General features: G+C 51.0%; 2 protein-coding genes across 7 annotated transcripts in view; one reads left to right on the top strand and one right to left on the bottom strand.

Moving 5' to 3' along the window:
- The first annotated feature begins 10555 nt into the window (after positions 1–10555).
- LOC141971030 (4-galactosyl-N-acetylglucosaminide 3-alpha-L-fucosyltransferase FUT6-like) lies at positions 10556–19701 on the top strand. The gene is made up of 3 exons (XM_074928093.1): positions 10556–11601; positions 12961–13046; positions 19697–19701. The coding sequence occupies exons 1-3, from the start codon at positions 10556–10558 to the stop codon at positions 19699–19701; spliced, it is 1137 nt and encodes a 378-aa protein (XP_074784194.1).
- The window catches only part of NRTN (neurturin), a 29361-nt gene continuing 18003 nt past the window's right edge, over positions 14598–25955 (bottom strand). For 3 of the 6 annotated variants that reach the window (XM_074928094.1, XM_074928096.1, XM_074928095.1), the window contains exon 3: positions 19198–24223. In XM_074928094.1, coding sequence (XP_074784195.1) covers positions 23775–24223 — 449 coding nt within the window. In that variant the 3' untranslated portion in view covers positions 19198–23774. Of the gene's footprint in view, positions 14876–19197; positions 24224–25955 lie in introns of those variants that run through there. The other 3 variants (XR_012635247.1, XR_012635245.1, XR_012635246.1) reach the window with 3 other exon arrangements.

The raw sequence follows: 25955 nt of genomic DNA, 5'->3' as shown, positions 1-25955 counted from the left end.
TCCAGTGGAAACTGTCTTGGAGAGCCTCTGTGTTGGATGTAATAAAAGGCAGGGAAGAAGTGAAGATGAAAGTGAAGATATAGCGGTGGTGAGATTCCTGCAGGACTTTTGATGTGAGAGGAGAGGTGGTGACTCCCTGGGAAGGCAGGCAGGTCGGACACAGGGGACCAGCAGGTATGTGGGTGCTGGGTAGGTAACTACTGAACTGCAGCACGGTCACAGTCTGCATTTCTTTAGGAAATGTGACAAAAAGCAAACCAGAACCAAACTGAACAGCGAGGCAGTGGGATTCCAAATTTGCTGATGTTTTATTCATGACATCTTCAGCAAAAAGAGCCCTCTGCTCCCGGGCTGCTGTGCAGCTGTGGATATAACTTCACAGTGTCCTTTTTTTTTCAAGTCCATATCCTCATAGGATGCTGGGAGTCCAGGTTGGACTGGGAATGGGAACAGAAGCATAGACATAATGAAACTTGTTGGAAGCAGTGAAGCTATTGGCAGTGGGCAGTTGGCTGATCTCCCTCTGGCAGATTTGTGGCATCATTTAGCATATAAATTCGGGGCACTTTGTAGATGCTGGGGCTGAAGCAGCTGTTGGGACTCCATGAGCCCTAACAAATATCACAGCAATTGCCCTTTAGTTCAAAAGCCATCAGGAATATCCAGGCACAGTCTGGGGGGCTTCAACCACACTTCAACCCCCCTGATATTTGTTGGAGTGACAACACAGCAGGCCATAAGCGATCCAGGAGGTTCCTGGAATGCACTGATGATAACTTCCTTCTCCAAGTGATAGAGGAGCCAACAAGGGGAGGGGCTATGCTGGACCTTGTTCTCACCAACAAGGAGGGGCTGGTGAGGAGTGTGAAACTCAAGGGCAGCCTTGGCTGCAGTGACCATAAAACAGTGGAGTTCAAGAACCTCGGGGCAATGAGGAGGGCTGGACTTCAGGAGAGCAGACTTTGGCCTCTTCAGGGATCTTTTTGGTAGAGTACCATGGGATAAAGCCCTGGAGGGAAGAGGGACCCAAGAAAGCTGGTTAATATTCAAAGATCACCTCCAAGCTCAGGAGTGATGCATCCCAACAAAGAGGAAGTCAGGTAAGAACACCAGGAGGCCTGCAGGGATGAATAAGGAGCTCCTGGACAAGCTCAAACACAAAAAGGAACCCTACAGAGGGTGGAAGCAAGGACAGATAGCCTGGGAGGAATACAGAGAAACTGTCTGAGCAGCCAGGGATCAGGCAAAAGCCCTGACTGATAGAATTAAATCTGTCCAGGGATGTCAAGGACAACAAGAAAAACTTCTATAAATATGTAGGTGATAAAAGGAAGACAAGGGAAAATGTGAACCCTCTGCAAAAGGAAACGGCAGACCTGGTTACCTGGGATATGGAGAAGGCTGAGGTACTTAATGCTTCAGTCTTTACCAGCAAGTGCTTCAGCCACACTGCCCAAGATGCAGAAAGAAAAGGCAGGGACTGGGAGAATGAAGATCCACCCACTGTAGGAGAAGATAAGGTTCAAGGGCATCTAAGGAACCTGAAGGTGCACAAGTCCATGGGACCTGATGAGATGCATTGGTGTGTCCTGAGGGAACTGGTGGATGAAGTGGTTCAGCCACTATCCATCACATTTGAGAAGCTGTGGCAGGCTGGTGAAGTTCCCACTGACTGGCAAAGGGGAAACATAACCTCATTTTTTTAAAAAGGGAAAAAAGGAAGACCTGGGGAACTACAGGCCAGTCAGTCTCACCTCTGTGTCTGGCAAGATCATGGAGCAGATCCTCCTGGAAACTATGCTGGGGCACATGGAAAATAAGGAGGGGATTGGTGACAGCCAACATGGCTTTGCTAAGGTCATGTTGTGCTTGACAAAATTGGTGGCCTTCTATGATAGGGTTAGAGCAATCATGGGTAGGGGAAGAGCAAATGACGTCATGTAGCTGGACTTGTGCAAAGCTTTTGACACTGTTCTGCACAATAGCCTTGTCTCTAAATTGGAGAGAATGGATTTGACAGATGGACCACTCGATGGATAAGGAATTGCTGGATGGTCACACTCAAAGAGCTGCGGTCAGTGGTTCGATGTCCCGGTGGAGAGCAGTGACGAGTGGTGTCCTCGGGGGTCGGGGTTGGGACCGGCGCTGTTTAACATCTTTATCGGTGACATGGACAGTGGGATCGAGGCACCCTCAGCAAGTTCACCGACAACACTGAGCTGTGTGGGGCGGTGACATGCTGGAGGGAAGGGATGTGCCATCTGGAGGGACCTGGACAGGCTGGAGAGGTGGGTCTGTGCAAACCTCATGAAGGATGGCCAAGGCAAAGTCCTTGGCACGAGGATGGCACAAGGCCAAGTGCCATGGGTTGAGGCAATCCCAAGCGCAAATACAGGCTGGATGGAGAACAGCCTGAGAGCAGCCCTGCAGAGGGCTTGTGGGCGTTGGTTGACGAAAAGCTCAACATGACCGGGCAATGTGTTTTCAGCCCCAAAAGCCAACTGTGTCCTGGGCTGCACCCAGAGCAGTGTGGGCAGCAGGCTGAGGGAGGGGATTCTCCACCTCTGCTCTGTTCTGGTGAAATCCCCCCTGCAGTGCTGAGTCCAGCTCTGGGGGCACCAACATCAGAAGGATGGATACGGACCTGCTCAAGCAGGTCCAGAGGAGGCCGTGAAGATGATCAGGGGCTGGAGCCCCTCCCCTGTGAGGACAAGGTGAGAGGGCTGGGATTATTCTCCCCAGAGCCTGGGGAGACCTTATAGCAGCCTCACAGTACTTAAAGGGGCTACAGGAAAGCTGGAGAAGGAGTTTTTACAAGAGCATGTAGTGCTAGGACAAGGGATAATGGCTTTCAACTGAAAGAGATATAAGGAAAAAATTCTTCACTGTGTGGGTGGTGAGACACTGGAACAGGTTGCCCAGAGAGGTTTTAGATGCCCCCTCCCCTGGAATGTTCAAGGCTGGGCTGGACAGGTCTTTAAGCAACCTGGTCTAGTGGAAGGTGTCCTTTCCCATGGCAGGGGGGTTGGAACTAGATGATCTTTAAGGTCCCTTCCAACCCAAACCATTCCATGATTCTACGATTCTATGAAAAGTCTTCAAGAGCAGGTGAAAATGACCTCACCACCTAGTTCTGCAAAGCTGAGAAAAGCCAATTCCCAGAGCCAAGAGTATGGTTGCTCCCTCTTTCCCTGCCTCTCTCCAAGCCCGGCATGGGATGTGTTTGTGTGAGATGAAGGAAATATTTCTAAACCAGAAAACTGCCTGTTGGCACCATTTAGATTGTATGTGCCCTAGGAATGATCACTTTTATAAATCAGGCCCTTCCTCACCCATCAGGGATATTTCTGTGTTCCCATGTAGCTTTTGTTCTATTTAAGTACCCGGGTCTGTCTCTTTGGATTGTTTGCACTAAGATAGATTTCAGAGGTGTTACTATTTGCAGTTGCAGAAATCCTACCCTGACACCATCACATGCTGATTACTAAATGCTGAGAAATGTAGGATCTTGGCTCTTGACCTGGGAAAGACACTGATGATTTCAAGGAATGGGCGGGAGAGGGACAGCTGAGAGGGAGCTGGACACCACATTTTGGGCTGCTACTGAATCAGGGAAGGGACCATAAACTGTCATAGGGAACAGAGTTTTTAGCTGAATTTGGGCATGCTGGAGGCACAGAGCATCTGTGATTCCCAAAGATGATGGGGAAAAAAATAACTTATTTCCTCCCCAGAAGAATGCTGGAGCCTTTCAGTGCTGTGTGTGAACATGGCCTGGGCAAGCAAGGCCATTAGCTCTGGCATCCCCCTGGCATGATTTGGCTCTGGGTGCAGCACAAGCAGTTGGATTTTTTTTCTCTAGAAGGAAATACCATGTTCTTGGAAATACAAACAGTTCACAGCGTTCCTGGATCACTCCCTGCCACTATTCTGGAGGCTGGAGCCTGTGGGGAGCAGCTGTGGGGCTGCCTGGCCTAGGTTCCCAAAGGGGTCGGACTCATGCCAAAGGGTGGGCGGAGCTGTGGTCCCAGCAAATGCACAGGACTGGTGATATAATAGAGCAAAATCACGGGGCAGTCTGGGGAGAGACAGTGGTGATGAGGCTTGGCCCACCCAGGAAGGCAGATGGCTCAGGGGATGCAGGGTTTGGGGTCGGCTGGTATTCAGGGCTGTCTGCCAACCTCACACTCCCGTCCCAGTCTCCCTGCTGACATTAAAGGGCTCTGGATCAGGCATTGCTAAGTTTATTCTTGGTGGCTGCATTTTTCTGCTCTGCTGTTACTGGGCTGTGCCCTCAGGTGGGTCTAGCCTAGAAGATCAGAAACCCATTGCTGGATGCCAACCAGGGCATGTAGTTATACGTTGAGGCACAAACAACATGCTCAGCATCTTAGGACCTGTTGTATCTTTGGAGTTGGGCCCCTCCCATCTCCCTGATCCTCCTCCCTTACCTTGGAAACCCACATGAGAAGTTCAGCAGGGTGAGAATGCCTATTGACATTTCTTTTATGTCTGTCCAGTCAAACAGGCTAAGGGTGATGGAGGGGACCATCGGCAGCCATCGTGTTTGGACAAGACCTCTCCATCCTACCCACTGAAGCTCAGCTGCATGTTTAGGACTACCACTGGATCCATGTTGGTATTTGCCTATTGATGATCATCTCCCAAAACATCTTTGTTCCTGGAAAACCTCAACAAAATATTCTATATGAGATGAGCAGGGAGCAGTTGGAGACCGCAGCTATGAATGCCCAGGGCAGAGCTCCCTGGTGAGTCTTTGCAAAGGAATTCTGCATTCCTCCCACCTATTTGTCCTGCTCTTACTCTTTGCAGCCTGCCCAAAGTGACTGGAGCAGAAGAACGTAGTGTTGTTCCCTTGTAGACTCTGCAGAAGCTTTTCAAAGGAATTGGAGGTATATCGAGATCTTTTTCCAGATATTTTTAATGCAAACATTAAATGCCTTGATACTAGCAGAGATATATTGCTGATGGGGCTGTAAGACATCTGCCCTGTCCTCATGGAGTCTGTCTTTTCTTGGGACAAGGTGTCTGATTAGATAAGGGCTTCCAAGAGCTCACCCCTCAGCTGTAGACCTGGCCTATGGCTTTTCCTCGCATGCTACATATGAATGGGAGACTAAATGGAGCCAGGGCATGGGTCTAAACACCGTCCCATTATCATCTGTACTGCACGCACCTTGGAATGATTTTAGCCCATGTCAAAGAGTGCCCTTCAACCAGCACCTAGACATGGTCCAAGGATGATAGTCCAGGGCAGGGACCATACCCAGCAAAAAGCCTGGATGTGGCTGCAGTTGACTGAGAAGCTGTGGGGATGGGAGTCAAGCTGGGTCACTTGGCTTCAGAGACAGAAACTAGTCTTTGTCCCATTTATTTAGTAATGTAGATTAGTCCAGTGTGCTTGAAAATCCATCACTGTGGACTAACTGTGCTTGGTGACCTTTTTGAAGGTAAATGGTCTCATCTGTTCACCTGCTAGCATGCCTGGGTGAACAGTGCTCGCTCGGTTGGAACAGGGAGCTCAGCCCTTGCATTTTCCTGTGCTCACCTGGGTGAGAGCTCATCATCTGAAGCTCCACTGTCACTGGCTCAGCAAGAGCAGTAACCAGGAAGCTTCTCCGAAACACAGCATTGTCTTCGGATGTAGGGATTACTGAGACTATTCATCACAGAACAATAAATCTCCACGTCAACTGCATTTCATGCTGCCAAGTCTATTACCTGAATGGCCTCTTTGTTCTGTCTGTCCTACAATCTCACATCACCTTCTGGACTAAGTGATCTGTCACCTCGTGTCATGTGTGCCACTTGGAACAATTCTCAATCCACAGCTTTGTGACTGTTTTCACTTGCTAATTTGTTTCACTTACATTAATTACACCTGCTGAGCTTAAGTTCCTTATGGTCCTGGTTTTCATGGGTACAAAAGTCTTGAATTTTCCACCTGCCTGAAGCCTCTTATCTGGTGCTCCAGAATCCTTCAACTCAGGGCTTCCCATGGTGCTGGGAAACTCAGATCCTCTTTCTTCTCTACAGCCTCGAGCAAAATTGCATCTGGGGACATCTGGGCATGCAGGGTGTTCATTTGTGCTGCTGGCTGCAGCCGTGGACCCTCAGCAAGAAAGCCAGCTGACACCTGAACTTCACAACTGCATCCACCCTTGTAGGACAAATTTGTTCTCCTGAGGCTGGGCCATGTTCATGCTACAGAAATCCTTTTGCCACCAAGGAGAGGCCATATCAAACACATATAGATATATGTTTCTTTTCCGGGTTAAGTAAAGGTGGCCCGTCCACCTATGTCAAAATCGGTTGGTTTTGACTCAGTAAAGGTTTAGGCCAATTAAGAGGATCGAATTTCAATTGGCAGATGCGGCTTGTAATGTTGCAGGATTCCCATCCTGCTATCCAACTTGAGACATGAGTGTGTATTACAATCAATTTTGAAATTACATAGAGTGCTTAAAAACATAAGTGATTTTAACAGAACTGAAAGTGTGATTGTTAACTACTTACAAATTTAATTGGTAATTGAGCAAGATTTACTCGCAAAGATATGAAGTATGTCCACCGAGGAGAACAGAGCCATATTAGATAATCTCCTCGCAATTCTCTTTTGTCTGGATTTAGAGATGCCCAGGTCTGCGAGCAGTGAGTAGTTGCCTTCGTACCATTTTCCACGAGAACCCAAGGGAAAGCCCATAAATTTAATCCTGTAGGGAATGGCTGCTTGTCCTGATAACTCCCAAACTGCACCTGGGTCACATTTGGCATAGTGCTAGCTGGCTCATGCCAAAGCTGGGCCATGGACCATTCTGAATAGCAGCCTCTAGGTTAATTAAATCCAGAGCCCTCGTATTGTTTAAGTTGTTAGTATAGGTGTAGCCTGTGTTATGGGGAAAGGGCAAGAAGTCGCAGTTTCTCAAGCGTGGAATTCCTAGGCAGAGCAGTTGAATGGCTGGTACCTTCTCCAACCCAGGTGAGGAGCCGTGAGACCTGAGGCTTCCTGGGTCATCCTGGGGTGAGCAAAACCATGAGTTATGGCCCCCGTTCCTCATGCCATGGTGTATTTTTTTGCTCTCACCTGTGCTGGAGTGCTCCCAAGTCTGCAGGAGGCACTTGGACACACTTCAGGTGACCTCCAGCTCTGTCCCAGGAAGCACACACCTGCGAGTAGAAGACTTAAAAATGTAAAATATTCCACCATGTATTGCCCATTTGCATTCCCCTTGCCCCCGCCAACCACCCCAAACCTGTATTAAAACTCTTTCTGTGAATTTAATTCCAGACCAACAATCCGTATTTACAGCTGAATAGATTTAAGCCCGATAATAGCACGTAACGGCTTCTTAATATCCCAGTCAAGTGCAGCCAAGCTTGGTGCAAGATCAATTCACTCCTGTCGTGGCAAACAACCTTTCCATGTCCACAGACCATGATGTACAATGCCTATGCACCTGGGCTGGAGATGCTCCAAAGCTTGGTCTGCGGTGCTGGACACAGGGGGGATCTTCCAGACAATCTTGTTCAAGTGCTCATCTACTCTGAACCTCATGGTGATCGCTGAAGTCACCGGTCCCAAGAAACACTTTAGCTCAAGATCTGGGAAAGGTGACAAGGAGATGTGGGCTGGTGTAGGGATGGGGAAGCCCGTTAGCTGGCAGAGGGTCTTGCAGATCTGCTGCCTACACCTCCACTCCATGTCAGCTTTGCTTGTCCTTCCCAAACAGAGCTGTCCTCCTGCAACATGAGGGGAAGGAGAAAACATCTCACAAGCAAATCCTGTGGATCGAGACTGGAAAAGGAAGCAGACCAGTGCACGTGCAGAGGTGCTTTCAGTGGTAAGGCATGCTTTAACCACAAGCAACGTCTGGCTCCTTTATTTGACCGTTCCTTGATTTGTCAAAAAGAAATCTGTCCTGCCTTTATTACAGCTTTTATGATTGGGTGATATGTTTGTGGTGGAAGCAACTGGCATGCGCAGCTCAAGACACAGAGGAGCACCTGGAACACGCTGCCAATCCCTCCCTGCGTCTGTGCTCTCCTTTCTTCTCCTCTTTCCTGGTTGTGTCATCCACTCCAGTGCTCACCCTCATGGCGCGCTGTCTCACCAGGACCAAGCCCAGAGGTGAGTTGCAACAGTCCTTTCTTTTTTCGATAGTTATTGGAGGAGGAACCTGGTTCAGGCTGCAAGAGAGAGGCACCAGTTACAGGAGGGAGGGGGTCTGTGGACATCTGTTTTCACCTCAGATTGCAGGGGGGCATTGCTTCCCTCTCTGTTTACTTATGTCTGTCAGTAGTAGAGGTACCACTGATACACAAGGTAAGAGCTGACAGGTGACAAAGCCACCAGCTTTTGGTGGAAATCCTGTTATTTTCGGGGATCTTACAGCTACCTGTAAGACCATGGTGGAGTGCAGGCTGGTGCTGTATAGGATTCCTCATCCTTAGGTGGGCGTTGGCATGCAGTCAAGACTGTTCTCTTAGTCGTGATTACTGCAAAAGCAGCAGGACCTGGGCTTTGGGACACAGACATCCTCAAGATCTTAGAGACCACAGCAAGTGTACAAAGCAGTGGGGTGTTGCAGGCCTGAAGGTCCATGACTATTATCTGGCACAGAGGAGTAGCCAGCAGGATGCCGGGGATAAATCTCTGGTGGTGGTGCTGGAAGTTGGAGGGGTGGTGGTCATGTGGGTGCTAACTCTGCTGAGAAGGCTGGAGCTGCTGTTCACAGGACACAGAAGTAAAACAGACAGTGACAAACGAGGCCATTAATTAGTGCAGATAAGCTGTTCTGAAATGTTCAATGAGGTCATCAGCTGAAAGGAAAGGAAACACATATAGCACCAGCCTGCACACCAGAACGGTTCACTGGTGGCTGTCAGATCCCCCCCAACCCACCCCATATCTCTGTGAGCTCCCCACGCCATATCTCGGTGAGCTCCTCACCCCATATCTCTGTGAGTTCCCCACCCCATATCTCGGCAAGCTTCTCACCCCATATCTCGGCGAGCTTCTCACCCCATATCTCGGTGAGCTCCCCACCCCATATCTCGGCGAGCTTCTCACCCCATATCTCGGTGAGCTCCTCACCCCATATCTCGGTGAGCTCCCCATGCCATATCTTTGTGTGACGCTGACATCAAATCCAGTTTGTGGTTCAAAGCCCCGTTAACCCATTCTTTTGGTTTGTGTCACCTTTTGGGGGATCCCCTTGGGGTCTTTTCCTCATTGTGCCCATGCACGTATTATTCTGGCATTTTGTCCTCCGTGTTTGCAGGCAGCGTTGCCTGTGTCTTGCAGCCCCGTGCAAAGCCCAAAGCCTGCCCCAGTGCTCCTCTCATCCTGCTGATCTGAGCTCAGATGCAGGGGCATCTCTTTGCACGTGACAGAATTTGTGCTGGGGGCCCCTCGGTGGCTCCCTTGCAGGGGTCTGTCACTCTTGGGCACGTTCTGACTTCTCTGTGCCCCCACCCTTTTGGTACCCCTCTGCCCTTATGAAGTTTCTGCCCATCCCAGACATGGCAAAGTGGGGGGACCCCAGCCTGGCCATTTTATATCTGTATTTTTATGATTATATGTTTTTAATCTCTATAGCTTTATAAATATATATCTATAAATATTCACAGCTATACATATATAGAAGAATATATAAAACAGCGTGTCTGTATCTAATTTAAAAAGTCAAAACCTATTTGTACGCTCCTTTACATATACTTCTATATAACGTATACAAGTATAAAATATGCGTTTATATACAATATATGGTATATAAATCTATCTATTTTTATACATGAGTATTTCCCGGTCCAAAGGAAGAGGCCAGCCAATCACAGGGCTGCCTGAGACCACGTGGGTATGATGGCTGCCAGGCAATCACAGAGAAGTATGATGTTTAAAAAAGCGGGCAACCACCTGCCGTACAATGGTGGCGCTGCGTCCTAAAATGGTGGCCAAAACAAAATGGCAGCCCCATGTCGGTAGAGGAGAGGCCCTCCTGGGTAAATCGGAAGGGCGTGGCTGCTCCTGCCAGCCAATCACCACAGAGCACGTGACCAGAAGAGGGGGCGTGGCTTCCAGCCCCTAAGGCAGCTGGGAGGCGGTGGGCGTGGCTTGCGGTGGATGCTGGTGGGCGGGGCACCTGTCACTCCTCCGCCTCTCTGGGGCCTGTGGCGCTGCTGCCGCTCCTCAGGCCCGAGGTCAGGGGCCTCCCGGGAGGGAGCTGGGCGCCGCGCGCCCCGAGGAACCCGCGAACGGCAGCTCGTGGCTCTCTGGGAAACGAGGGGGGCGAAGACGGGGCTGACGATGGTGATGGAGGGCAGCCTGGGCTCTGTGGAAGCGCCTTGCGCACGGCGCTCTAGGGGTGACCTTTCTTTCTGCGGCTGGAGTTAACTGTCCTTCAGCTCTCCGCGCCGTCCCCTGAGCCCCTGGGCGTTCCCCTCTGCCAAACCCTGTACCCAGAGCCCCCTCCCTGCGGGCATCTCTGTGCTCCCATCACTTGTCGTCCTGTCTGTGGTGTTTGCAGGTCCGTTCATGGAGTGCGTGGAGGGGAAGGTCTCCTGCAAGAAACTCCTCATCTTCCTGCTCTTCAGCTTCATCATCGGCTCCTGTTTCTTTGTTTCTCTTCATCAGTTCAGGACTTCTGATCCGGAGCGTTACAATTCCAGTCCCTCTGCACGAAGAGCCCATCCTAGAGATATCGGTGCCCCACCAAAGGGTGAGCACAGGCTGACCATCCTGCTGTGGAAGTGGCCCTTTGGGCACCACTTTAACTTCATAAACTGCTCAAAGGTCTACAAAACCCCGGACTGCCATTTCACCGTCAACCGCAGCTGGTCCCAGAAGGCTGATGCTGTGATTATGCATCACGGGGATGTGTGCAGGGAAAGGGAGAAGCTGGCCCAGGTCCCCAGGTTCTCGTTCCAGCGCTGGATCTGGTTCAACCTGGAGTCCCCAAGTCACTCTCCGAACTTAGGTGCCATGGACAACCTCTTCAACCTGACCATGTCTTACCGGAGAGATTCGGACATCTTCACCCCTTACGGGGAGTTGCAGCTCCTTACCCAGCCCCAGCCCCTCAACATCCCACCCAAGACCAAGCTGGTGGCCTGGGTAGTCAGCAACTGGAAAGCAAACTCTTCCCGGGTAAAGTACTACCAGGAGCTGAAGAAACACATCACTGTGGACGTCTATGGGCGGTATCACTTGCCCCTGCCCCGGGACAAACTCCTTCCCACTATCTCCCAGTACAACTTCTACCTGGCTTTCGAGAACTCACAGCATGAAGACTACATCACCGAGAAGCTCTGGAGGAACGCCTTGTCCTCTGGCACTGTCCCTGTTGTGCTGGGGCCCCCTCGAGAAAACTACGAGCGCTTCTTGCCCCCTGACTCCTTCATCCACGTCGATGACTTTGCCAGCCCTGCGGATATGGCGCAGTACCTGTGGGAGCTGAGCAGGGACGGCGAGGGATACCAGCGCTACTTCCAGTGGCGCAAGTGGATGAAACCCTCAGAGGGACCTGGGTGGGCTGTGCATGTCTGCAGAGCTTGTCACTTCTTGCAGACCACGGCAGCCAGGTACCGGGTTGTGCCCGATCTGTCTGAGTGGTTCGTGTAACTGCTGTTTGCTCAGCTTTCTGCCGTGCTGCAATCTTTTTGTCCTTGCTGGTGGGTTGCAATTTCATGATTAAACTTGATGGAAGTGGAGGGACAAAAGGAGCTTTAAAGCAAACAAGGACAAGGAAGCAATTAGGTGTTTGTATGTCTTTGTCTTGAGAACAGATTGTCAGATAGAGTAGTAGTACATTGTCTTTTTTGTCGATTAGTTACCTGAAAAACTTGTTTGCTGGCTGCAGCTTGGTCTTTGAAGAAGTTCACCTTCAGTCTCCGCAAACAATTCTGAATCAGCTCCACTGGAGCCAAAGCGAGTGGCTAAGAGGGGGAGCTGAAATAACAATACCTAGCATAAAACAGTTTCAAGGACTTGCCACTGTGCAAAGCAGCAGCTTGAAGGGTCGGCCACACCACGAGGCTGCCTGCTGCTGCAGGGGGAACCGCCTGCTCTCCCCTTGCTCTGCCTTGGGCTCTCCCTGGCTGCCTGTGTGGTGCTGCATCAGGATGCTAAATGGGCAGAAACCAACTCAATTTCTTTTTCAAGGCTGTTTTTGGGACAGGTTGGCAAGACAGTGTGTGTTTGAGGAGGGATCTGGCAGCAGCAGCCTGGTCTGGGTAAGGTGTGGGGTGCCAAGGATGCCCCGGAAAGAACTGTAAGTTTTAGTGCCTGCAGCACCCTGTGGCAAGGAGACGCTCAGGACCAGCACGTGATGAGTGACCTCCTCTGTGCCTCGAACACAGCAACTTCTGGCATCGGCTGATGCCTCTAGGCCACGTGTTTAAAAATTAGTGAAGAATTTATTGACCTTCCTGTTGCTGTTCAGGTTGTATCACTGGAAACTCTTTCCTTTTCAGGTTGGGGAGCCCCATTGCATGGAGTTGGCGGACACAGCTGTGCCCTTCCAGGCTCCTTGCCGATACTCCTGGACATTCAGTTTGTTTTCCTGACGGCTGCTGATCCCTGAGCTGAGCCTTTCAAAGGTCTGTCCTGACCCCAGGATGTTTCCATGAGGAAAATCAGCTCAGAGTCCAGCAGTGCATACAGAGATGCAATTGTTTTCTCCATCAGCAGCATTCAACAAACATTTCTAAAGAATTCCCTCTGCATTTTCACTCACAGGCATTTTGTAGGAGAAGGACCATCAGCAAGACCTTGTCTTTAACATTGCGAGTCCCTTATTTTCATTAACAACCTTTGCCACCTTTGTTTTTTCTCTGCTTTGCAGATTGGTTGAATACATTAATCAGCACAAGCCGAAGGACAAATGTTCACTCCAAAACCTGAACCTTTATCCCTCCCATCTTCTTCCTCTTCTCCTACAGTACCTGTCTAGCTAAGACCTTCCTGAGGCTGCTTAGTTTCATGAAGAGCCCTTGCTGGACCTTAGGGAAACCCTTTGGAAATTCAGGTAGAAAAATGTGCCACATTGTCCTTAGCCATGTGCTTGCTGTCTGCTTCAAAAAAGAGCAATAAATTTGTGAGGCATCAATTTTTATTGCCAAACAACTGTTCATGCTTCTGCCTCTGCCTCGTCTGCCTGCAGACACACACATCTCTCCTCCTTTAGCCTGCAACTCCTGGGATCTCATCAACCGACCCAGGTGCTCTTCCCAACTTTAGAGCCAGTTCAGTTCAGAGCAGCTGGAGAAATTTAAGCCTTTAACACTACGGATTGAGCTGATATGGATGTGGATAAGGGATAAATAATATTCTGTGTGTGAGCTCTAGGTACAGGCTCCTTCTGTCAATGGCGGCACCGGGGAGTTGGGATGGATGGTCACTCATTTCACTGCTCCTGCTAGATTTGGAAGATGACACCTGTCCCTGGGCTAAATCCTTCCACCTCGAGACTTCCCTTGGGAAGACTTCAGCTTTGAGCATTACCTTCAAAACCGATAACAAAACAGAGTGGTTGATTAAGCTGAGCAGTGACGGGGCACAAAGTCCAGCTGCTTGGAAAGGGTGTTCCATTTGGAAAACCAATGGCAAATTTCCAGGAGCTAATAGAGACGACCCGTGCTGCGTGCATGAATGCAGCCAAGAGGAGCTTGGGAGCTTGCTCTTGGCTTTAGCCAATGTCACAAAAAGCCTTCCCAGGAAGACGTGTAAAGCCCCATGAACATGTTCAGTTCACCTGCAGTATTTTTCTTTAGCCTGTTTTGAAGGGACGTGCTGCGGGGAAGGGGAGGTCCTGGTGGGTGGCAATGCAGGGTGTGTTGGGGCAGGGCTGATGTCTCCGGGGGTTTAGGTGCCTCCTGCAGCAGTGGGTGACTGCAGATGTGCAGCTCCCTCGGCCATCAGGGTTTCCAGGTGTACAAAGTGGCATTTTGCCTCACTGGGTGCAGAGCAAGTGGCTGTTCATGGGCAGGGAGCCCAGTTTTGGTCTCACTGGAGACTTGGTGATGACGTTTATTGAGATCACTTGATATTTTTGCACCATTGTGCTGGGAAGAGGCTGGATGGGGAAAGACCCTCTGGTGTAGGGCTGGGAAGGGAGATGTCTGCAGGGAAGAGGGGAAGGGGAGAGACTGGACTCAAAACTAATGCCAGGGGTTTGTCAGGGGAGCACCTAAAAGTAATTAAATTTGGAAGTTTTCAGTTGAGGTTAACCTGAAACATGTAAATCATGGAGAAGAGACAGATTGAAACTCAGGGTGGTTTTTAAGAGGAAAGAAATGTCTTTCCAAACTTGTAAGGCTCTCCGATGGAAATGGTGAAGCAAAGCCCCAAGCTAGGGAGGGTTTTTCTCTCAAGTAGAACAAGAAGTATTTCTGCAAATCACAACAATTTCCACGGCTGATGGCAGGGAACTGCCCTGATCTGATGTTGGGGGAGGTTTCGATATGATCCCAAGAATGAGATTAAGAGGTCAAATGCCATCCACCCAAACACTTTTTATTATTAAAAGCAAAGAGTGGTAGCGATAGGATGGAGGGGAAGGAAAAGACAGAAATAAAGTGCCCAGAGTAGAGTTGCAGGAATAGTCACCACCATGGATCCAGCAGCGTTCCCTTGGTCCTCAGTCTCCTGTTCTCTGGTGGTGGGTGCACACACAGCAAAGTTCTCTGTTGCCTTTTAAGTTCATCGTATCAGCTGATTAGCATATCTGCCCACCTTTAGTTTTTCCTCTGTTCCCACAGGTTTTTGCTGACTTCATGCTTCTTAATCCTGCGGATTGTTGCGGGGCAGCAACCTCACCTCTTATCAGTTCATTAGCAATGCCCGGGTGGGTCTGGCCTACACAATAGAGCCACAGAATACCGGGTTTACACGATGGAGCCAGTGATAAACATTTGGTTTCAGCAGTCCATGTCCCCCACTTTGAGGTTTATCTAAGGAGTCTGACAATGCAACTGCAAGGGGGTGGGGGGTGCAGCCTTCCATACCTCCCACTTCCTTGGGGGACATTCCTCAGACTAACCCAAAGGCCACAGCTTGTCCTTGAGGTTTGCACACACACACGAGCAAGGTTTGAGACAATCATTTGCCATTTCAGCCTTTCACAGTGACACACACCTTAGAGCAGGGGCCAGTGTCGAGGTGTCCGTGGCTGTGATATGATCAACAAGGTGCTGGGGTGCCGATGGAGGGGGATGTTGAATGGCAGGAGAGCACCTGAAAGAGCCTTGGGCTCCTTGGCATAGGGGGAGATGGGGACAGGGCTTGACACATCTATTTAGTTGGCATCTTACATTCAGAGAGGGCCAAGTCTCCCAAATTTGGACTATTTACCCTTGTGGAGAACCTCTTTTCCAACTATGGGGAAAGTCGAACATAATTTATCCATCCCTGCTAATGCCTCCTGCTGCTGCAGCCTCTCCAGCTGTGGTTGGGGAGCATTTTGGAAACACCTGCTCCACAAAAGAGCTGCAAGAAATCCCCGTTTTTCTCTTGCCAACCTCCCAAGCTGATTCCCTTTGCTTCCAAGACCTGGAGTCATTTAACATCTATCAAAAAGACACGAGTCCTGTAGGTTTTTGGATTCTTTTAACTGAGGAATGGCAGCTCCAGGATTATCAGCTCTCTCCTTCTGTGCTTGAGCCTGGGGATATTTTGGCAGGTCAAGGCCAGCCAGACTCATCAGCCTCATCCCTCTCCTGGGTCCAAGGGCTATTTGGGGACCTGGGTGAGCCTTGGGGAGAGCAGCAGGGGTCTTGCTGACCCTGAGGCTGGCCAACCCTCAAGGCTGCAGGAGCAAAGGCAAAATAAATACGCAGGGGGCAGATTTATGAATGTTGACCTCGTCCTTACCCAAAATTGTGCTGCAGCCTTTGAGAGGGTGACCAAAATAGGAATTTTAGTTCCACTGAAGTATTCAGGACTGGGCAGACCAGGGGGTGGTAGGAACTTGCACCCAGCCAGGCTTAAGCTATGGTCCTTGAGGAGGGGACATGGGGTCGACAGGACAAAAATACGACATTAAACTTTCTCCTCCTCTAAGCAGTGTCTTGCTGCTGCCGTGGCCTGGGGAAGGGATGCCTGTGGGCGACGTGGAGCCACACACAGGCTGACTTTGTTAGGGGACGGGAAAGCTGACACCGCACTTGGGAAACTGTAAGGGGGGGACTTCATCGAGGGAAACATCTGGATGGCTGCGCTGCGGGGGCCCAGGGCTGGGAGACCACACTGAGAAGTCACAGTCTGGCTTTTCCTGAAACACCAGTGCTGGGGTTTGCAGCCTCCTTGCCCAGGTGTGTCCCCCCCCTCCACACCCCGTTGGAGATAGCAGCATGAGGGGCTGCGTCAGTCCCTCGCAGAAAAGATGTGATGTTTGCCCCCAAATCTCTCATCTCTTCACCCAAAGGTGGTAGGGGGCAGGCTGAAGTGTTCCCAGGTGACACTTGGGCAGAGATGGTCCAAAGAGCAGACAAGGGGAAAACTTCACAGGGGTGTTTCTCCAAGAGGTGAGAAAGAGGCTGCTCCTCATGGGAAACCGGGGAGATAATAATGTTGAAAATGGAGTTTTTGGAGCAGTGTCTGACTTCTGCTCTGCAGAGACACCAGGGCCAGAGGGGAGCCAAGAGGAGAGAGAGAGAGCTTCGGAGAAACACAAATCCTCACCAAGCCCGGCTCAGCAGAGCTTTGCATTTGGGGAAGGGAAGAGAAAAGGCTCAGCTACACCAAAATCCTGAAAACAGCAGCTGGAGCCTTACAAGCTCCAGAGCTCCATCATCACTGGGTTTGTCCTTCTGGATGTGTGAAGGTGCCTGAACCAACCCTGTAAATGCAATTACTTCCAGCTTTCCTGAGCCTACAGGCAGATACTCATCCCCACGCTTTGGAAACCTGCTCCTCATTTTGTCCAGTGAGGCTGGGGAGGGGAACATGAAACTATTAAGACTGTTTTCTCCACATCTGTCCTGCACCACTGAGCTCCCTCCTTCCCTTGTAGCAAAACCCCAGCAGCAGCTGAAGTAACGAGTCTTGTCATCCCGGGCTTCTACATTTTTGGTAGTACTAGCAGAGATACCGAGAGAAAAATCACCATTTATATGGGTTTGTCGGTTGGTTTTTTTAAGACTTGCAAACTTCACGCTCTTGTCTTCACTTCTATTTCACATTTTTTCAGTTTGAAGTGAGGCTGGGTTTATTTTCCCATGGTTTTTCTTACCAGGAGGTAATTTTGAGAAGCTCAGACTAAGTAGTGGGGTCGAGCACTGTCAGCATCCCATTTCCCGCCTGTTACTTTTTCCATTTAAAAAATGAAAAAATAAATACAGAACATCATTTGAGAGCTGGGATTTTTAAGCTGGGGCTCAAAAGCAAGCACCAGCCAGTGAAAATCTCCCAGTTACACTATGAAAACTGGCACTATGCACCTCATCTCCAAGAAATTACACCCAAAATCATCCCCTGCCCCAGACCAGCAGCACGTCCTGGCTTCACACTGTTGCCTGTAACCGTTGGTTTTTTTTTTCTATTTTTTTTTTTTGTTTGCGCTCTTGGAGGAGTCAGATTTTCCAAGCAAGCAGCCCTCTCCAATTTGGTCATTAAAACTTCAGTTTGTCCTTTTTTTTTTTTTTTTTTTGAGAGGCTGGCAGCAGGATTGCAGCTTTTCTTAGTTTCTGGAGTGCACGCGCACACGTACACACATGCACGCATGCGTGCGCACATGCGAAGATTTATGAGTCTCAAAAGATGCTTCATAAAATATTTACAAAGTGGAGCTTCGAGCGTGAATGTTTGACTCGGCCACGAGCCGTCCACGGCTGTCAGGCCTCTGGGTGGCATGAGGGGGGAATATAAACAGACCTTTTTTTCCATTCCCAAAAAAACACTATAAACTTTTGTGGCTCAAAAGCATTTTAGCTTCTTTTTTTTTTTTTTTCCCCCCAGCCCGAGGTGTTCCCTGCTGCCCGGTGCCAAGCCCGGCAGAGCAGCGGGGCGGCTCACTGGCTTTGCTCAAAATGAGGTGTTTTGCAAACAAATACAGGAGCTTGTACCAACTCTCACCACAGACACTAGATAGTTTGTCTTATTTTTCAGTGAAAAAAAATTTTTAAAATCATATTTTTCTGGACCAAGTGGAGCAGGAGTGAGGTGGTGCTATTACAGGACAGAGACGCAGGCTGATGCTCTGCACACTAAATTCCATCATGTGTGTTAAATGGGGGTAATGTGTCTTTAGACAGGGTAATATGGGTTAGTTGGGGGTAGTATGTGTTCAGTGAGGTTAATGCATGTTAACTGGGGGGTAGCCAATGTGGAAATGCACGGTTAAAGGGGTCAACGTCTGTTAAATGGGGTTAATGTGTGCTAAAATGGGGCTTGTCACCTCTGGCTTTTGTCCCCTGTGGAGCTACTGGGAACCAGTAGCAGGAAGAAGGAGCTGGGGTGGGACTGGTGCGTGTGAGGCGGCAGCGTTGGTGCCAAGGCTTCCACTTTCCACAGCTTTGAAACGTGTTTACATCCTGAACTTGGCCAGGCTTTCAAATTGCAAAATTTCACCCAAAACAAAATATTAACCACCATAAACTTCCTAATAAGAAGGGCAACAAAATCCCAGCCAATGCCTGCTGCTGACTTTGAGATGTTTTCCCTATAAAATAAAATATGTCTCTAACCTCAGCACGGCTTCCAGACGAGCAACTGAAACTTTTTTCTGGCTGACCCTATCAAAACCTTGCATTTTCTTTTTTTTTTTTTTTTTTTTTTTTTGATGTCATTTCACCAGAATTGGCATGTCTTTGAGCCAACACAACTGGAATCGCCTTTACAAGAAGGAGGCAAAAATGATTATTTCTGTGGCTAAAGTAGCCAGACCCATGCAGGCAACAACCCAGCCTTGGTAACATCTCAAATCGTTGGTTTGCATAAACACAGTTTTGCAGTAGAAGACATGAAAGAAACAGGGCTGTCTGCAGGTGTGCATGGAGGTTTCTGCAGGAAACCAGAAAATAAAGTCAAGCTCCTGCCATCCTTCAGCCCTCTCTGCTCTCCCAAAACAAAAGCCAAGTTTCCCATTTCCCTGGCCATCTCCATCCCCAGGTTGGGGATATAACAGCACTCCACCATCGCTTACCCATAGGCAGCAGTCAAAGACAATAACCAGAGAGAAATCAATATAATCCCCCTTTTATTTTCACTTTGTTGTGAGTATGTAACAGCATCACACCCGAGTTTATGTTTGTTTAAAAAAAATAATCTCATACTGCATTTTGTTTTTCCCAACGTTCAGAATAAATGGTAAAAATGTAATAAATGTAAACTGCACTTGGCACCATTTGGATCAATAAATAAAATTAAAAAAAAAAAAAAGAGAGAGAGGAAGAACGCGTTACGTAGATGGCACACTATGGTATCTAAATAAATAACATAAGTTACTTCGAATAAATAGAGAGTATCTAAAATATAGATGCATTGCATCAACTTCTGCAGATGGTCGGCCAGACCCGACAATACCAGAAGGGAAATGGGTTTATCTGGATGGTGCTGAGCGGAGTCGCGGGCTGGACCATGCACTCCCACCCTGTTCCCGCCGACGCGGTGAGACGAGTCTCCCTTTTCTTTTTCTTTTTTTTTTTTTTTTTTTTTTACCCCCTCCTTTTGGGTCTCAAGTTTGAGGCTACGCCTTGTTTAACCAAGAACGAAAACATGTGGTAGCCCTATTTACGCAGGGAAGAAGGCTGAGGTTTCCAACACCGCCAAAAAATAATTTGTCTTAATAAACTGGGAAAATAATTTCTTCCCAGCAAGTTTCTGGTCCTGTTTAAATACGGAACACTCCCTTCGCGAGGGCTTTCATCGAGTGGAAACAATGATGTTAGACCCATTTCCCCCTCACAGATACTGAATCAGGAGAGAAACCATATCAACAAATGGGATCCCAACCGCTGCGAGTGACGGGTGGATCCGAGCCAGAGCCGGAGCTGCGGCGCTTCGGCCGCCTCCTGCACCGGCCGCGTTACACAAACACAGGCGCGGACGTGGATGGATGTGTATAGTAAAACACAATGAAACGTCCCATAACTCATTGTCAGAGAGCTGGGATAACATAACACTCGTATTTTGTGCTGTCACAACCACGAGAATAGTTTTAAACATCTCCTCATGTTTCCCAAACCTCCTGATTTTTCAAACGCTGTGAAACCCCCTCATCTCCCGGGGAGCGATGCCGCTGCAAACAGCAAAGCTGCGGCAGCGGATAGGCAAGCTGCAAAAAAAAAAAAAAACCAACCTAAAAACACCCCCCTGACAGATGTTGCACGCTATTTATTATTATTAACATTAAATAACCCGTGGGATGATGAGGAAGGAGCCAGATGAGATTTTGCTGTAGCTCTGAGCAGGGAATTTTCCATCCTTTTTTGCCCTTTCTGCATTGTAGACATTCTTCCGGACAGCTCCAGCTCCTATTACAGCAGAGAGGGCTGTAGAAATGGAAAGCATTAGGGAAATATCAGCCTTTCTATTGGAACCACATTTCCATGCCCAGGCGGCAGCGAAGCGGCGCAGGACGGCGCGGGTTGAGCAAAGCTCCCGCAGCAGAGCCGGGGGAACTTCGTGCAGAAGACGCGCCCCGAGTGAGACGCACGGAAGAAGACATGCAAGCAAAAGCCATCCTTTGGCCACGGCCACAATGCCCCAGCTAACCCCGAGACTGGGTCTGGGAGTTTTGTGGTCGCAAATCCCCAGCTGCAACCCAGCTGCACCCCAAAAAAAGCAGCAGGCGCAGTGCGGCAGATGTCAGGCGCTTCCCCCTACACCTCTGCGCAGGCCGGTGCTCAGCTGCCAGCAGGGTGAAAAGAAAAAAAAAAGAGGAAAAATAAAGATTAATTGGAGCTATTCACGTTGGTTTGTAACAGACGCATTGAATCGTGGGTTGTTTTTTTTTTTTCCCCCAGCAAGCCTAGTTTTTTGGGGTTGCAAGCTGGATTTGCACTGTGCATGGGTACCCCTGGGGGTGTTTTGCAGCTGGAAGGTATGAGTGGGGCTGGGGTGCCCCAGCACCCTCCGCCTGCTCCCGAACCCCCCACTGCTCCCAGCAAGACCCTGGCGAGAGAAGGGTCCCCTTGGGCTGGGAGACCCGTCAGTCTCTCAGTCTGCAAATCACGGCACTCTAAATCCCTAGATATCGTAGAAAAATTGCCCAAACCAGGGTGCAAACAGCCCCCTGGGGAAACGCAACAGCTCTGACATCTCCCAGCCACCTCCTTGGGCTCAGGGGAACACAACTCCAGGAAGCTCTGCTGCAAATCCCCCTCCCACAGCGCCTGGTCCTGCACTGCTTCTGCAACACCTTACCTTGCTTTATTGCCCTAGTTCCCTTCTTTTATTTTTTTTTTTTTTTTTCACTGGAGGCTTCTGCAACAAAACTAATTTTAGTTTTATAGTAGTGAGAACTGGAAAGCACCCAAGCCCTTGAGAGTGCAGTTATTATTATTAGATTTGGGTGCGTGGTGGTTTTTTTTTTTTAAAGTCTTGAGCGAGCCGCTTATCTGCCGCGAGCACGGCGCGGATCCCGCTGACGGCTGCCCATCTGCTCTCCCCGTCCTGCTCCCACTGCGCTTCCCCTGGCTGCTTATTGTGAGCCACCTTTTTAATCCCCCCCTCCCCAAACCCAGAGGTGCAAACTCTCCCTCATGGTGCTGCAGCACCTTGCGAGGCCGTTTTGGGATCTCCGTGCACCTACAGCGTGGCTCGAGTTTGTCTGCTCTCAGCAGCGTTTGCATCCCCGGGGGCAGGTTTGCCAGCCTTTGCCGGTTCACCAGCACGTGCGATGCCCCACGGACGGGTTTCACACCCCACACGCACAGCTGCCTCCTCCCTTTCCCATCAGCGAGGGGAAAACTCCGTGTTACAGAGTGCAGGCTGCTTTCCCAGGGACGCCGGCTGCGCGGGCAGCCCTGCTGAAGGATGGTGTTTATATTGCTTCACTACGTCCTGGCTCTGCTCAGCCAAGAGCAGTGTTTGGATGAAAAAGCAAGAAAAAAAAAAACCAAACCCACCAGCCTGGCCCTTTGCAGAGGTCGGGAGTGCTGCTGGTCGCCCAGGGGAGATGCAGGGGGGAGAGCTGTCTCCCATTTCAAACCCAGCTGTCTCATCCCTGGGGATGCCAACCTGTGCCCTAAAATTCTGCAGCAGCATCCCCCAGATGCTGTGCTCACCTAGACAAGCTCTTCGTTGTGACCATGATGGGATGGAGGTACATGGGATTTTTTTTTCCCCCCTGTTTTGCTGCACCAAGGAGCTGGGACGCTATTGTGATCTGGGGGTGGCCAGTGGAGCATTTTCCCTCGCATTGGTTAATGCCCAGGACATGACACCAATATTCTCCTTCTGTTTATGATTTGCTTTTTCTGGGAAGAGGGCCAAGGGGAGAAAACCCATCAATCCCAGGCAACAAATATAGCCTGCCCAGAGAATGCAAAAGTCTGCGGTCTCATTTATTTCTCCGCAGAGTAAACACAAATGACACTGCTGTAAATGCGATCCAGAGCCAAACCCCAGGCCTGAGTCCCCTCTCCTGCAGGACTCAGGCCCCGCTGAGGTGATGGGTGATACTCACGTCCCGCGGCCAGGAGAGCTGCTCCGGCTCTCGGGGGATGCCGAACCGAGGATGCTCCTGCCTGCGCTGCAAACCACGGCTTGGCTGGTGGCCTCGTGAGGCTCTGTCACCTCCCTGGCAGGGGCAGATCTCCAGCCCAGCTGCCCGCAGCGGGGGGACAAGGAGGTTAATCCAGTTACTTCAGATTATCATGAGTTTTAAAAAGAAAATCCCAGGGCTGCAGGGAGCGAGGTGATGGCAAAGGGGGCACGAGCGGGCGCGGCGAGCGGAGCCAGAGCCTTTCCCCGAGTGCAAACGACTGTTGGTGCATCTCTGCTCCCAAACATGGGGCTTTGGGGTGCTGAAATCCCCCTGGCAGGGCAGGGACCCCAGCATGGCGATCACAAACCCTGGGAAACCCCTGCACAGGGCAACTATAAACTGCAGGGCTCAGCCCCCGTCCTGGGGCAGCACAGGGCACCTGCAACTGTCTAATGCAGCCCACACCTCCAGTGCAGCCTGTAACACACGCCGTGTGCGCAGCACACCCTCTCCAGGACCACACGCCCCTGGTACCATGCCATACGCAGCAACACCTGCACAACACCCCCTGTGCACAAGCACTACGCCCTGGCATGTGCAGCACAGCCGACATGGAACACCCGGCGCGTGCAGCACAGCCCGCACCCGTCACCTCTGCTGCGTGTGGCACACCCCGTGCAGGGGCCACCTGCTTCACAACACCCCCTCCGCCTGTACGCGTGACACGTAACACAGCCCGCGCACGCCAGGCACCCCGAGTGTCGAACACACCCCGTGCATGTTGCACACCCACTGTCACCCTCCGGGGCGGCTGACAGGGACCCCTGGGCCACCCCCAGAGGGGGACAAGAGCCGCAAGCAGCCGTCACCGCTCCAACAACCGCAGCCTCCGCCGGCACCGACAGCCACATCTCTAGTCCTGTGCGGCGAGCGGGACGGTCACGCCAAAGGACGCACCAGCAGCTCAGTCTCTCCTCCAGCCAGAGGTCTGGGGCCCGTCCCTCTCCCCCTGCCGCAGCCCCCGGTCCCTCTGCCTGGCGGCCAGCGGGGTTTTGGGGCCGGGGCATCGCCTCTCCCGCCCGCTCCTCCCGGGGGGGCCCCGGCCCTTCACACGCAGCCGCACTCCTTGGCCGAGAGCTCGTTGACGGTGTAGTAGCGGTTGTAGGCGTCCAGGAAGGAGACGTCGTCATCGTACGCCAGCGGCCGGCAGCAGGGTCGAGCCCGGACCTTCTCCTTCTTGATCTTCTTTCTGCTCCTCATGCTCTTCAGCGAGAGGTCGTAGCTCCGGACGGCCGCCTCGCAGGTGCCGCTGCAGTAGCGGAAAAGCACCGTCTCATCCGACTCGTAGCCCAGGCCCAGCTCGCTGACGCTCACCTCCAGCTCCTTCAGGGCGCAGGGTTTGTGGCGGGCGCGGGCACGTTTCCTGCGGCTGCCTGCCCGGGGGAAGAGTGGCAGCTCGTGCCCGCCCGAGTTCATGGCCTGGCTGTAGCGCTCCACCAGCGCCGAAATCAGCTGCCGGATCTCCCCCTCTGTGTAGCTCTCCAGTAAGCTGCTGTCTGCAAGAGAAGGGGCGGATGTTAGCGGGTGTCCCCCAGGGTGGTGGATGTCCCAGGGGTGGGTGGCTGTCCCCTGGGATGGAGGTCCCTTGGGGCTGGTGGCTGTCCCCCAGGATGAAGGTCCCCAGGGCTGGTGGCTGTCCCCCAGGATGGAGGTGCCCTGGGGTGGGTGGCTGTCCCCCAGGATGGATGTCCCCAGGGGCAGTGGCTGTCCCCCAGGATGGATGTCCCCAGGGGCGGTGGCTGTCCCCCAGTGCTGGCTCCCAGCTCCCTCTGTGCCTGGTAGCAATTGCAGAATTGCAAAATTCATCCCTGCAACCCAACAACGCGTGGCTGAACCGCAGCATCTCCCAGACACCGTCTCTGAGATGTGCATGAGGTCCCCGAAGCCTTTAAAACCCAAACCCCAAGGCCAGAGATCCCCGTGGTCTCAGGGTGGGTGCAGGGGGGGGGCATGGCCAAGCCACCCCCAGCCCATGGGGGCAGGAAAGCAGCAGGGCAATAAACCCCCCAAATCCTTCCCCCTCTTTCCCTCTTCTGCCTTGTTTTCTTTTTTCCTCCCTACCAGCTCTCCCTTGCCTGGAGCTGTCCCAAGAAGTCCCTTGCACTGCACAACATCAAGTTCATGCTTAAAAGTCAACTGTTTAGGGGGACCCCCCCCCCCCCCCCCAAATTAACTCCTGCCACACTCATGGTTTCCAGATGCCTGCAGCCAGGGAATGGGGCAGCCGTGCTCCTCCGGCACGGCCGGACACTGGCCCCATGGTTGGGATATTGAAAGGAGAAAGCACCTGTAAAGAGCAACCCGGCAGGAATTAAAGATGCCAGTACTGCTCCTTGGTGGCATCACCCCGATGTGCAAAAAAAAAAAAAAAAAAAAAAAAAGCGGAAAAACCACCTGATTCTAATGAAGATGATGCTGCAGAAAAGCTGCGATGGGATTGGGGAAGAAACACCAACAAATTTAATATTTGCACTGTTTCCCTACGGTCTGGGTGCAAGGGCTGGCCCCTAGGCCAGCAGCCAACATACAAAACTGTCCCCGACCACCACTGGCAACATCCAAGTCCCTCTGTCCTAACCCTAAAGCCGGCGTTAGTCCAGCCCAGCACCAGGGGAGGCACAGGAAAGACGAAGGAAAGCCTAATTTGACAGCTTGTCATCGATTTCCAAATTTCAACCCAAAAAAAGAGTTCTTCTGGTTTGGAATCCAAACAAACATGCCAGAGATTTTCAGTACGCTGCCAGCACGAAGGGGCGAGCGGCGCTGCGGGGGAAGCTGCTGCCTCCCCGCAGCGCGGAGCTGTTCCCCCTCATTTTCAGCTCCTGTTTGACATTTTGCATTTGCAAAAATAGTGCAGAAATAAAAAATTAAAAAAAAAAAAAAAAAAGAAAAGCCATTTGGAGCTAAAAAAGCAGCTTTTTTTGCATTCAGATGAGCTGTTTGCATTTGGTTTCCCTACGTGGAGAGCTGACGTGCTCGCACCGAGGTTTGGTGCCCAGTGGCTGCATTTTTGCAGGACCCCTTGCTCACTGCCCCGAGCTCCCCCCCCCCTGCACCCCAAGCTCCTCTTTAAACACTCATAAAGGGGATGCACAGACGTAAGAGAGGGCAGCAGGGAAAGCAAATGGGGAATAAACCCATCAGGCTTTGCTTGCGAGGCGAAAGTGTGCCCCGCTGGGGTTTGGGGGCCAAATCCTGCGGGTGTGGGAGGGACGGTGGCCCCGGGGC

This window comes from Athene noctua, chromosome 27, assembly GCF_965140245.1.
Source record: "Athene noctua chromosome 27, bAthNoc1.hap1.1, whole genome shotgun sequence".
Lineage (NCBI taxonomy): Eukaryota > Metazoa > Chordata > Aves > Strigiformes > Strigidae > Athene > Athene noctua.
This window is presented reverse-complemented; position numbering and strand designations above follow the sequence as displayed.

What these genes read in the sequence shown, in the direction of transcription:
- LOC141971030 (XM_074928093.1), top strand. Translation starts at nt 10,556, where the DNA reads ATGGAGTGCGTGGAGGGGAAGGTCTCCTGCAAGAAACTCCTCATCTTC. An exon ending in TTGCAGACCACGGCAGCCAG is followed by an intron (nt 11,602 to 12,960) that starts GTACCGGGTTGT and finishes CTTCTCCTACAG; the next exon opens with TACCTGTCTAGCTAAGACCT.